General features: G+C 38.4%; 1 protein-coding gene across 7 annotated transcripts in view; it reads right to left on the reverse strand.

The window, feature by feature from the left end:
• Nucleotides 1-13,742, reverse strand: part of LOC109430165 (protein tolkin) — a 198,592-nt gene that overhangs the window by 78,743 nt on the left and 106,107 nt on the right. For all 7 annotated transcript variants that reach the window (XM_062846367.1, XM_062846366.1, XM_062846365.1 and 4 more), the window contains one exon: nucleotides 6,568-7,873. In XM_062846367.1, the coding sequence (XP_062702351.1) occupies nucleotides 6,568-7,873 (1,306 nt within the window). The remainder of the gene's footprint in view (nucleotides 1-6,567; nucleotides 7,874-13,742) is intronic.

A 13,742-nucleotide genomic window follows, 5' to 3' on the forward strand; every position in this document is an offset into this window, starting at 1 on the left:
AAAAAAATTCTCCCGACAAAATAATGATCAAAATACACATTTTTATAATTTTGTACACTTCTCTCAATCACGAAGATGTTTTCAAAAATATAAAACTGTTGATTTTGCTCATTGTCTTAGCGGTAGAATTTTTTGTCGCTTAGCCAAGCATGGACGTAAAAAAAGGACGAGGTGTAGGACAGTTTGGAACACCTAGAACATCCCAGAAAATAAAACATCATTTGATATTCTTGACGAAGGCTATATGAATTCATATAAACGTATCCCACTTCCAAGTTCAGCTTTTAGAAAAACTGTTATGTCAATTATTTCGTTTTTCCATATTTCATGGTGTTTAGGATGTTCTAGGTTATCAATGAAGGCCAGAATACAAATATTCCCATTTTTCTCGAATAAAGGACTTAATTTACAAAAACTTTGCCGAAGCCAGTATTCTGTTTTATCGAATGGGTGAATTTATACAGCCGTTTCTATGTTGGGGTCATATATGACCCCTCCAGCTCCCAAGGGCTAAGGGCCACTACGAGCTCGTCTGTGTCGGTGATCTCAGGTTTTCCACAGGAGAGTCTCCTCCGCAGTCAAGGCTCCCACCTGCACCCTCTCGCTTACATTCTGATTGACGGACGACACTTATCCAATAGGTATTATCGACGACAGGACCTATCGTAGCGCAAACATCGACTCTGACCACTGGTACAAATACGTCAAAAAATCTCCGTAATCAACAACATACGGCACCGACGGCTGCCTCGGTATAATCTGGAGCTACTGAAGCAACCGGATGTCGCTACCGCATACGCGCAGAACCTCGAGGCAGAGTTGACGGACGAGGACGAGCTCAATGAAGCCCCTCTTGAAGACTGCTGGAGTATCTTCTATCTATCTATATAAAAATGAGTTTGAAATCCCTTTGAGGCAACAAAACTCACAAACGGCTGAACCGATTAGGATGGCTCTTGCACGGTTCGATTCGTTTTCATGGTGGCTGTGTTTATATGTATAAAAAGTTACGAAAATCAACTAGAAAAGTAAGAAAATTGATAAAACACTGATTTTTCATGAACTGGGAAGGAAATCAACACGATCGAAATGAAATCAATCTAGAGTGCTGTGCCCAACAGTTGTCAAATCACCCCAAGACGGCAAGATAAAGTTTGCCGGGACAGCTAGTGTACGATAAAAGCAGCCATCAACAACGCAGCGGAGACCAACGATGGGTATGTGGAACGGAGTCGAAGGAACGATGAGTGTTGTGAGATTTTGGAAGAGAACAACGTAGCGAGGGTGGTCATGCTGCAGCACGGGACGCGGCAGAACGTGAAGCGATATAAAAGAACGCGAAAACAGCAGACTCGTCTCTTCCGGGAGAAAAAGCACCGCCTGGAAGAAGCGGAATGTGACCATATGTGAACGGCACACAAGAAACACGGAAGTTCTACTAGAAGCTCAACGCATCCCGCACAGACTTCGTGCCGCGAGCCGAAATGTGCAGGGATAAGGACGGGAGTAGCTTGACTGGCGGACGTGAAGTGATCGAAAGGTGGAAGCAGCACTACGATGATCACCTCAATCACACTGGGCCACGAGCACGATCTAGCAAGTAAAAACCTCTAGCGTTTTGGGAGTGCATTTTTTTGAGTTTTTGTCTTCGGAGACTTGTATTCATTTTACCTGCACTTTTAAATGGTGATGAAAGTTAGTTGGTAATTTTGCCGCATAGGTGGCGCTGCGATACTAACTTTTTTGTTTTACGTCCTAGAGGTTTCCCGTCCTCTGCAAAGTTGTAGAGCGTGCAAAAATAAGTAAAGTCGCCGAAGACACCAAAGTTGTGTGACTTCATACAACAAAGTTATACCGTAATCCGGGGTCAAATTGATCACTTTAAAACAACTTTTGCGGATAACATTAGTGGAATTCCAAATATTGCCAAAAGAATTTCTGTAAAATCAATACCCAGTGGATCTCCATGGAACCACGTGACAGAATTTTGTTCAACAACTTCAAACTTTGAAGTTAAATAACTTCAAATATCATTAAATAGGAAATGCCTCTTTGGGGCGAAATTAATCAGTATACAATTAAGCATCGGTTGGAAAAGAAAATTTCCTTGTCCGCTTAATTTTGCCCTTCCAAACCCGAATAACGCGTTTAAAATCTTGCAACTAGTGAATTTGTTACTTTAAATGCAAAATTAAATTTTGAATTTTCCCCTTAAACGCCTACAGGTAGGCAATTTCATTTGAAATAAGTGATTTCTGTCACAATAAATGACTATTTCAACATAAAATGAACTTTTTTTTTAACTATTTCATGCTCTTATTAGCTACATAACTCTCCAACCAAGGCTCCACAAAAATGTTAAAATAGAGAATTTACGGGAAGTCCTATTAGCAATCGATTGTTTAGTAGCCATGATTTCAGCTTAATGAGTATTACATTGCAAATTCCTAAAAAAAATAAGCCAAACTAACTTTTTTCTTAAAAAATAAAATTCTACACTTATCCCCAGACATCTACGAACCAGATAACGTAAAAAGTTTAAGATCATTACGACGCGTAAGAGTTCCTAGTGTGGAATTACAATGTAGTACCCGCATGATCAATTTCACCCCGCTGATCAATTTGACCCCGGTTTACGGTACTAGAATTAGTAAAATTTACGTGAAAATCACGTTTTCATGATTATTTTGAATGTTTTTTGGAAATTTATCAATTTTAGCACTACACACGTGTTAATCAAAGTAGCCTGCGTCTGATGATACTAACTTTACAATTTTTTGGGACATTTAAATGTTTTTTTTTGGGCAAAATAGTAAAAATTACTATGATTTTTACTACCACTTAAGATCTATTAAATCTGAAAGTTTGCCGGAGGTATAATTTGGTGTTTTTGAGATATTTTGTTTTTAAATATTGATGTTTTTATACCTAAACTAAAGCAATTCTTTATCACGGAGTTGTCCTGCCAGTAGATACTCATGGATCTCTTTTCATGAAAGAGGTTTATGTTTACTCAACGCCCTAATTACTTAAAATTGATGATCTGTGTTCAATAGTTTTGTGCATCAATTTATTGAATCACGAGCACTGATATTTATTGGCAAGTTTATTGGTCTATTGAGAGAAAGGAATTATAATGGTTTTTGGCCCTATGTGAGCGACTCACGCAAGTGCAAAGTTTCGTTATACCAATCCGTGTGGTTAATTATGATTTTTAGTTAACTCAACGTACATACGTAAAAATGAATAAATTATTGGTTAACTTGTTTAAAAAATCCTCAGCTCAAGATGAGATTTGAATTTACGACTACAATAGGCAAGTGCTTTACTAACTAAATCACTGTGCCAATTAATGACACGGCATTGATGAGTCAAGTTTTGTTTTTCATAATTTAATCATAATTTAATCGTTGAGTTAACTGAAAATCATTATTGATTCCACGGATTGGTATACCGCAACTTTGCACTAACATAAGTCGCTCACACAGGATCAAAAAGCATTATATTTTTTTTCAATAGACCAATAAATATATGTGCACTGTAGATTTAATACATTGATGCGCAGGACAATTGAACACAAAACGTCAATAGTGATTAAGGCGTTGGGTAAACATAAAACTTTTAATTTAAAAGTGATCCGTGAGGATCTAATGGCAGGACAACTCCGGAATAAAGAATTGCTTCTCTTTCAAAATAATTTTGGTATAAAAACCTCAATATTTAAAATCAAGATATCTCAAAAACACCAAATTTCACCTCCGGCAAACTTTCAGTTTAAATAGATCTTTGATGGTATATTTTTAAGCATGCATAAAATTTTGCCGAAGTTTGCAACTTTTGAAAAAAAAGTGCTAGTAAAAATCATAGTAATTTTTATTATTTTGTCCAAAAACCATTTCAAATGTCCCGAAAAATTGTAAAGTTGGTATTATAAGACGCAGCCTACTTTGATTAACACATGTGAAGTATTAAAATTGATAAATTTTCAAATAACATTCAAAATGATCATGAAAACGTGATTTTCACATAAATTTTACTATTTCTAGTATAACTTTGTTATTTGAAGTCACACAACTTTGGTGTCTTCGGTGGCTTTACTTATTTTTGCAAGCTCTACAACTTTGAAGAGGACGGGAAACCTCTAGGACGTAAAACAAAAAAGTTAGTACCGCAGCGCCGCCTATGCGGCAAAATTACCAACTAGCTTTCATCACCATATAAAAGTGCAGGTAAAATGAATACAAGTCTCCGAAGACACCAACTCAAAAAAATGCACTCCCAAAACGCTAGAGGTTTTTACTTGCTAGATCCCGCTCGTGGCTCAGTGTGCAATGGTGCGGAGCGGCGCAGTATCATAACGTCCGAGGCCATAAAGTCCCAGGACAGGGTCACCCCATCGCCTGCACCGCTCTTGCTCACTTTGATTGTATAATTGTAGTTGTAGTTTTACTAGTCACGTCTATTGGCCTTCCCTGAGAGGCACTATCCCTCTTTGCCAATGAAGTAGTCGCCAAGGATCCTGGTGGTTATCTATGCAAGCAGGGTGACAACCCGAGGGTTAGTGCAGGCCCTTATGGGGGTCAAACTAATCAGGAACTTACTGGTGTCGTTCCTGATGTGCTCGAGGCACTCCTAGCTGGGCTGTGGCACTTTCGAAGCGATACTATACTAGAAGCGTTGTCGGTACGACGAGGAAGAAGAAGAAAAATGGACTGCTGAGAAGAGATTAATGATCTCAACAATACAGACACTCCCTAGCAGAGGAGAATACAAGTTTTGTTATTGTTGTACTATTGATCAACTTATCAACAATAGCACAACAGTAACAAGTATTGGAATCAAAGCGACAATTCTATAATAATGATCTGTCCTTTTAGGAAGGAAATTTCTGAACGAATCCTCTGATAACCCCTAAATAATATTTGGGAAAACATTTGGAAGTTCTGGAGGAACCCTTCGATACCCTGGAGAAGTCTTCAAAAGAACTCCTGGCACAACCTTCGTAGAAATTCCAAAGTAATACTTCTGAACAATTATTACAATTCTTGGCAAAATCTTTTGAAAAACTCCAGATGAATTCTTCGGAAAAAAAACTCCTGGTGAAAATCTCAAAGAAATTTCCAGAGAAATCTCAAGATAAAATTCGGGACAAATAATCACGGGGAATTCTGAAGAAATCCATGAAGGGATTCTGTTCATAGTTCTGAAGGATTTTCTAGAGAAGTCTTTGAAAATATGTGTTGTAGTATGTGGTTGTAGTATTGTTACTCATGTTATTTGTGGGTTCGTGAGACCAAGTGAATAATTTTGTATAATAAGTATCATAATTTACTTAGTTACGATTTTGATATAATAGGGGTACTCACTAAGCAGATTAAATTCCTGCGTAAGCCATGATTTTCTGCTTATTTGAAATGTTTCATGATTTTGCGAATGAAATAATCAGAGATTGCCTTGGTGATCGCGACGTTTAATCAGTTTAATCAGTTTGCGCTGTTGAGTGAATCCCCCTAATAACAAATTTTGCTTTCCGATTATTATCAATAACAAATTAATATTAGAATTTGTTATTGAAATAATTTCCAAATGCACTGTTGTTAAGTTGTTATGGAAACTAACAAAACAAGTTATTAAAATGGCTTTCCGCGACCTTTTTTTTGTTATGATATTTGTTATTTTACCGCTTATGACAGACAAGTTTATAATATAATTTGTTATGTTAATAACTTAAAAATAATCGATTCTATTATTCTTCCAAATTTATCCAAAATTTATCCTAATAACACAGGTCCTTATGCTGTTGTTATTCCCTTCTGGTCGGGCTATTATGCGTTACCCAGCCTTTGAAGTACGGTACATTTACCTACTGTGTGAAAATTATATTTTGTCACTATTGCAACAAGCGTTCCATTTCTGTCCATCTCACAGCTGTGTGGTTGGTGAAATCCATTAGTGATGCCGTTGCCGTGAGTGTAGAAAGATTATTTTAAAATTAATTGGGAAAAGTTCATTTGACTATTTTGGTTGCAAAATGATTGATTCACTATGAGGAATTCTACGTTATTTATTGCATGATTTCTACTGCACATAAACAGGGTTGATTAGAGAATCAGAATAATTACCATTGGAGTTAGAAATGGATTAAACAATTGCAAGAATTTATTCCGGATTTTCCATTCCCTGAATTGTGCTGCTACAAATATTTGACAACGAAAAATCAGATAATTCCCAAAGCTTCAACATTACCTACATACACAGGATATGAATTTCTGGGAAATCCCTAATGCTATCGTCCCACGTGTCGGCACCAAGGGACTGACAAATCTTTCCGTTTTCTTGATTCGCACTTTGCCGCAAAGTAATGGTACAGGTTGTCAGCTTGAGCCCTACACGCTTGGGGACCCGTTAATTGTTATGCTGCTAGAATGACGATGTAAGTTCCCTGTTCGACGCCTACAAAGAATGTTGGCACATCAGGCCATTAGACACATCGATCCCCAACGATGCGAGCCGAATTAATTTGAATGGAACCTAATAGTCGAGAGCACAAAACTGTCACGAACCTACCTTGCACCATCAACAGGTAACTGCCGTTGCTCGGTAGCCAGGTGAGCCTCCAGAAAAGACGACTTAACCACATTCCCTTTCTTGTCTCTTATCAGGTCATCCCCTGCCCCCACCGTCGCTGCTGCTGCTGCCCCTTGAACTTTTTCCTCGATAATGATGTCGTCTAGGATACGGGTCGACGACGACGGCGTGTGCCGTTGGGCGCCACCGTTGCCGGGTGGTTTTCCCCCGATTTGTTTAACCTTTGATGGCAACGCACGTGACTCCTTGTTTTTGTTCCCTGCGGGTTGCTTGTCTTTGGGTGCTTTTTTGCCGCCGGCAAAGGGCTTGGGTTTGCTCTTGGACCGTTTCAGATTGAGATCGTTTACGGAGAGGGTTGGGTTGCCCAGGTCGGTCTTCAGCCGCTCCAGGCGAGCTTTGTACGTGTCGGAATTTGCATCGAGGGGTTTTTTCTTCTGTTTACCGTCGATTTGTACTGTTGTTTCGTCGGGGTTCGTACCGTTGTTCTTCCGCCCGTTTCCCTGCCGACGCCTTCTGTGGTGTCGTTTGTGGGCGGTTATGGTTCCATCTCCGTTCAGGACCTGAACATCTTCCAGCGTTCTCCCGTTGCCACCGGAATTACTGAAGCGATTGGCTTGGGTCGTCCGGGCCGGTTTAGGCGTGGGAGTTGGGGGTGGCGTCAAAAGTGTTCTCGATGCCATCGTCTTTCTGCTCGCATGATTATTGCTGATTATGTTATCGCTCGCATCGTCGATAACGATGTCCTTTGTGTCGGACTGGATGCGGTTATGGTCAATGTTGCGAACATCCGCTGCTTTGGTATTTTTCTTCTTCTTGATGATGGTTGAGCTGTCGGAACCATTCGATGTCGAAGCTGAGTTGCCCTCTTGAGGACCCACTTGATGGATGTCGGTGCCGGTCGTGTTCCGGAGGATGATGTTATCGTTGTTATCGATGATTGTCGCTTTTATCTGCGATTCGCCATTGCTGTAGCTGTCAATTATGGCATTGTCTCGGTCGTTATGTGATATTTGGTTAAGTGATTTATGATCGACAGCCTGCGAGCCTGAAATGTAGACTGTTGCTTCGTTCAGACTTTTGCTCGGCTGGTTCAGGTCAGGGGACAGTTGTTTGGTTTTCTTTCGGATTATGTCGGTCAGGCCTTCCTCCTCCACCTGGAGGCCCTCGTGGTAGACTTCTTGTTTGAGTTTTTCCAGCTCTTGTTGGAAGGTTTTGTTCAGTCTTTGCTTTTGCCATTCGGTTTCGTAATCTACGTTTGGCAGTGCGATGTCTCCCATGAATCCACCTGTAAGAAAATGGAAATGAAAAAAGTTTACATTAGACTGATACTAAATTTAAATGAAAGTAAACTGAGGTTTTGATGCATTTATTTATGTTGTTGCACATTAGAAAACAATGTCATTTAGATGTGTTTATGTAAGGTAACAGTTTGTAATAACGGATAATGACCAGACCATCAAAACTTAAAGTTTTCGGAAGAACTCACAGTGGGATTCGATCCCAAGTCCTCGGCGTGATAGTCACGTGCTTTAGCCATCACACTAGATTCGCTCCACTGGGATGTGGTTTGTATAACGCATCGTTGTGAGTGGCATAGCTAAGAGTGCTAATGCGCACCCCATTGATGTTGATGTTGATCCTCCTGGAATGAGGCACAGGTATTTAACCCTTGTGTCCTGGGTCGAAAGTCTAGGCCTAAGCGCCATTGTTCGCTCGTTTGTATTTTCTACCGAGATTAGACAAAACCTAACCAGTCAGAGTTATCATATAGTTTAGTTTAATAATTTGGTTTCTCGCGCAGAACAGTAGAGTGAAAATAAGCCTATATTTGAGTCGATTTGTGGTTCCATGTACACTGTGGTGCATAATTGATCGGACAAACGCCGACTTTCATACAAAATGGCCAAGTTTGTGATGCTGTAACTATGGTTTGCATTCATGGATAGAGCTCAATTTTTGACGCGGCTCTACTAATATGCTGTATTTTACGTTAAGAAGTACAAAAAGTTTTCGTTCACAGGTTTGGGCGTGGCAAGGCGTTTAAAATGTGGAAAAATGATCGGCTATCGGTACCCCTTTGATTTACACGCGTGCCGCTGTCCGATCACTTTTGCAGCACATTATGAACGCCTTGTAAAGCCCAAACCTGTGAACGAAAACATTTTGTACTTCGTATACGTAAAATTCAGCATATGGATAGTTCCGTGTTAAAAACCAAAGTTACAGCATCTCAAACTTGTCCATTTTGTATGAAAATCGACGTTTGTCCGATCAATTATGCACCACAGTGTACCTGATAAATTCATTAGTATAGACATTTTGGTGGGTCATTGTGATCGTTTTCTCATACATATCAAGGTTTTATAGTTCAATTTTCATCTTCCGAAAAACTGAAAAATTTGAATATGATCGGTTATTCGTATGTTTTGTACATTTCATTAGAATTTGTATGGAAACAGATTTAAATCTGTCTGAAATTGTGTAACTGGTGATGGAAAAATATGGACTAAAGGGTATTCTTCAAAACTTTTCCGCAGATCGTAATGTGATCTGATATTTGTAAAAAAGTTATAGCATGAGCATGAGCACTTATGCATTACAAGGTGCTGAATAAGTGCGCAGAAGACACCGAAACGATTCGATGCAAAATCGCAGGTTTGCTCCTCAGTGCGAAATGTGAGAAGAGAAAACATACACTCTACACACGGCTTCCAACGAGAGCGTGAGTTAACTACGCAACTTTTTTCACACACAAACCAGCCGCTCACATTCTGGCAAGCATCAGCGACACACTCAAAAAGAGTGCTCATTCAAATGTTAGAACAAACATGTTTTTTTCAGTTTCTGTGTGCACATTTTTGTGCGCGCAGAAAATGTGCACACAAAAATTCGTGTTGAGAGCGCACTCAGTCGTGCTTCGAGTGCAATACTGTCTGTACCGCAGGAATATGAAAGTACTACACTCAGCGAAGTAAACTACCGAAATTCAAATACCTTATGAAATTTAGCTATAACTGTAAAGTATGCATCCATGGATGCCATAAGAATACCTTATGAAAATTGAACATGCTTATTATTTCTTTAATTTCTTTATTTAACGTTGGTTCAACTGACACATTCTAGGTCTTATTTAATTATTTGAAAACTAACAAGTAAATTACAACAACGAAAAGTTAAGCTTATTCACAAACGACAATTACATGTATCACATTCATATTATACATTGATATATCATTCACATTTAAAATCTCATAATAAAAACTGGAATCTGCTATAAAATCACAACATAAATTATAGGAAGAAATAGGTATCTAATTAAATCTCCTGTGCAAAATCTCTTCTACTACACACTAGGGTCTCCATGTATGATCGAAACGGTTGACAAACTCGCGAAATTTCACTCCGCGTGGCCATGTAGACGCAATTAATGATCGTAATTTCCATTTCTCGTGTAGTACTACCTTGAATGAAACAAAATCTAGTTCGCTACAGTCCACCCATTTAGATACCAGCTTTCTAACATCTATGCGGTCCTCGTTCGAGACTTCAAGACATCGAGATACCATCAAATTGATGTCGCTCTCTGAAACCGAAGTGTCAATGTTCGTTAGATATTTATAAAGCAAAACTTTCATTGTTTTCGCCTGAGCTGGTGTGGTTCTCATCAAAACACTCATAGTTGCAGTTCGATCCCTCCAATAACGTCGATGATGAAACAGGCTGAGTTTGATGCGATGATAATTGTGTTGGCATCGAGTTTAACTTCGATGTGATTTCTGCAAGTGTAGTAAGTATACCTGATACTTGATTCTGCAATTCAACGATTTGCTGCTTGGAAGTCTTGACATCACACAATGGAGGCTCCAGTGATTGCTCCTTTCTCCAGTTATCGAAACTGGACATACATTTCTCGCATAGCCATAGAAGTCGGTCCGAAGTTGATAGTGCACACAACTGCTCAGAAGTAATAGTGGCACAATGGTGATGGTATAGATTACTGCAGACTTTGCATGTTACATGCTGATATGCACTGGGGTTGATGGGGAGCGGACATCGCCCACAAAGCAAAGTATCGCGTTCATAATCGGTTAAACTGAGCTCGAAAATAGTAATTTCTCCCGCTTAATCACTATTAGCTTGTTTAATTTTATCCAATTCGTGAAGATAACAAAAATCACAGCAGACTGAGTGGCACAGCTTATTTTTTCAGTGAATTTTAACTGTTTCTCGATCAAAAACTAGCGGACGAAAAACAAACACGTACGATTCTCATGGATGCAAAAGTAACTCACTCACCTATGACCTAATTACATAAGATAAACTTATGAAAAGAGCAGAAAAATCACAAAATGATGCAGACTAGAGTCGATCCATGAACGTCGAGATCACTGAGCTCGTGCCCAACCCAGGCGGCTATCGACGCTTGAGAATATCGTGGTGTTAAATTTGTATAAAAGCCAAACTGTGAGTCGATTCTGCGTCATAGATCGACCTTATGAAAATCGTTCTAGCCGTTATGAATTGGGTATTTAAATTTTGAAAAATGTATTGATTTTTTGATTTTATACGAAAGAGTACAGTCAGGTTTTTTACGCGGGGGATACGTACCGCGTAAAAAAAACTCAGTTCAAAATCCAAAAAACCGCGTAAAAAAAGTCTCACCCTAGGTCTCACCAATTCTCGACGAATCATGCAAAAATAAGGCGATGATTTTTTTTGTATGGAGCTTTCATTTACGCGGCCGCGTAAATGAAAACCGCGTAAAAAAAACCTGACTTTACCTTTTTCTGAGCCACTATGATTTTTTTTCAGATTTTTAGAACTTTATTTTGGTACCTAAAATAAATTTCAAAGAGAGTTTTCGAAATCACCTTTTGACAGCTGGGCAACTGCTTGACAGCTCCGCCCAGTACAAAATGCGACGAGGGGTGATTCGACAAATCGCTCCCATACAAACTTTAAATTGATTTTTAAATAGGTTCCCGGGCACCAAAATTCATGAAAATTTGGATTTCGGCTCAGTTTGGCATGCAGATTCAGAATATAGGATTATCTCAACACCGTTAAAGAAGCCAATTGTTAAAAGGCCATTTCATAAGATAGACCTTATGATAATCCTAGGTTTATTTGCCTGAGTGTAGAAAGATGGTTTCTTCGGTAATGTTTTGTTATGGAAATCCAAGGGCTTACAGTTGATGGGCCGTTCCTTTCAAGAATTTGCTACTAGACGGTGCTAATAAGAATGAAAATTTTATATCATTAAATTCAGGATCCTGACTACTGACAAAGCTGGTTTTATCGACAAAGTCGTTTTGTAGGTCAAGGGATTACATGTGATGGGTCGTTAAGGCGAAACTGGAAGCATTTCCTCACTTTTTGGTTTTTGATTTTTTAATAAATAACGAAGCAATATTTTCAAAATCGATTCTCGTACACAGTTAGATGAAGGATCAAGGTATCTCTTGATTTTTTTTTCAGGTGGAAAATGTTTTTCAGTTTTAAGGAAACCGTTTTTGAATAAAATTTCAAAAAAAATATGGTTTTTGAAAAATTGGTAAAAGTTTTACATCTGAAAAAAATCCAAGAGATAGCTCGACACTTCCTCTAACTGTGTATGAAAACCGATTTTGAAAATATTTCTTCGTTATTTAATATAAAATCATAAACCAAAAAAATTAAGAAATGCGTCCAGTTTCGCCTTAATTGTGAAATTCTGCCACGGGCCGGCGCCAGTTACAAAATATTAAAAGCATGTAAATGATAAGAATTTCTCCAAAAGTATTCAACAAGTTGTGACTTTTGTCCTTTCGAACATAAATTAGTTGAGTCAAATCATTTTCAAAGACTAATGTTTTAATCATTAATGTTCAAAATTTCATTTAATTTAGTAAAGGGTGAGTCGATCATTATTGTGCCATTTTCAAACTAACATAACTTTTTTCCTACTTCATCGAAATCAATCAAATTTTACACAGTTTATCCTTATAGTTTATTGTTTACATATGAGTAATTGAGCAGTTATCAGTTAGATTCCGGTCGATATAGAATAAATTTAGTTAACTTTCAAGGACGCGCGCCATCAAGCAATCGAAACTGCACCGCGCCCGCGTTGTATACGAAAAGCGAGGTTTTTTGGTAGTGTTGTACTTTTTACAACAGCGCGCGCGCTGAAGGGTTAACAGTTCTCAAAAAGATGTTGTACAATCACATGCTAAAACTTAAAATTATGGTATCGCGTCTTGGAACAATTAATGATTATACGTTATCGGATCATCTTAATGTTCGTCAATAGGTTTCTGGAACGGTTGTCAGGGAAACATAAGCTTCGAGCTGGGCGAAAACCAGGCACGATGCGCATAATCAAACCAGAGGGCTTTAGTTATTTTTTTCAAGTGGAACCTGAACATTTCCACATGGAAGGCATCAATCGAAAATGTCGTGAATTTTACTAAAACGCGTCCTAAGTTTCAACCGAAACCAAAAAGTTGAAATACATATGTATGTATACTAAACTACTGTAAAATTTGGTTTCATTTCGTCAACTGTAGACAATTTACAAATCAGTTGAATGTAGGGTGGCACAATAATTAACGATTCACCCTTTACAATAAACCATAACATATAGTAGTTTAATGAATGGCAGTAAAATTAGAAGTATTTTACTAGAAATGCCCTAACTACTTGTTTAGAGGTAACCAATAAAGCCCAAATTTGTACCCCTTATAGCCAACTAATTGAGAACTACTAGTATTCACTAGCATTCAAAATTTGAGGATTGTTTTGTGCATTTTATAAAAAATTACAACTTAATGATAAATTTTATGCTAATAATTAAAATATGCGTGCTTTCGAAAATTTACAACTAGCGCCGCCCAACTGCAGAAACTCAAACCAAACGGTAATTATTCTGAAAGTCCTTGGTCTACCAAACAATATTGCCGAAGACACCATCTTTCTAAAAAATCAGGGTGCTGAGATATGCGAAATTTAAAATTTGTTTGCTCTCTAGCGCCGCCTCCCCGAGCAGGAATGAATAACTGGCGGACTGGCGCATAACTGGAGCATACCAAAGTAAGGTATCATACCAAGATAAGGTATTGGTCTGTTATCCAGGTATTGAAAATAACTTATTCTGGTATTTTGTATGTATTGAC

This window comes from Aedes albopictus, chromosome 1 (genome assembly GCF_035046485.1).
Source record: "Aedes albopictus strain Foshan chromosome 1, AalbF5, whole genome shotgun sequence".
In the NCBI taxonomy this organism is placed as follows: domain Eukaryota; kingdom Metazoa; phylum Arthropoda; class Insecta; order Diptera; family Culicidae; genus Aedes; species Aedes albopictus.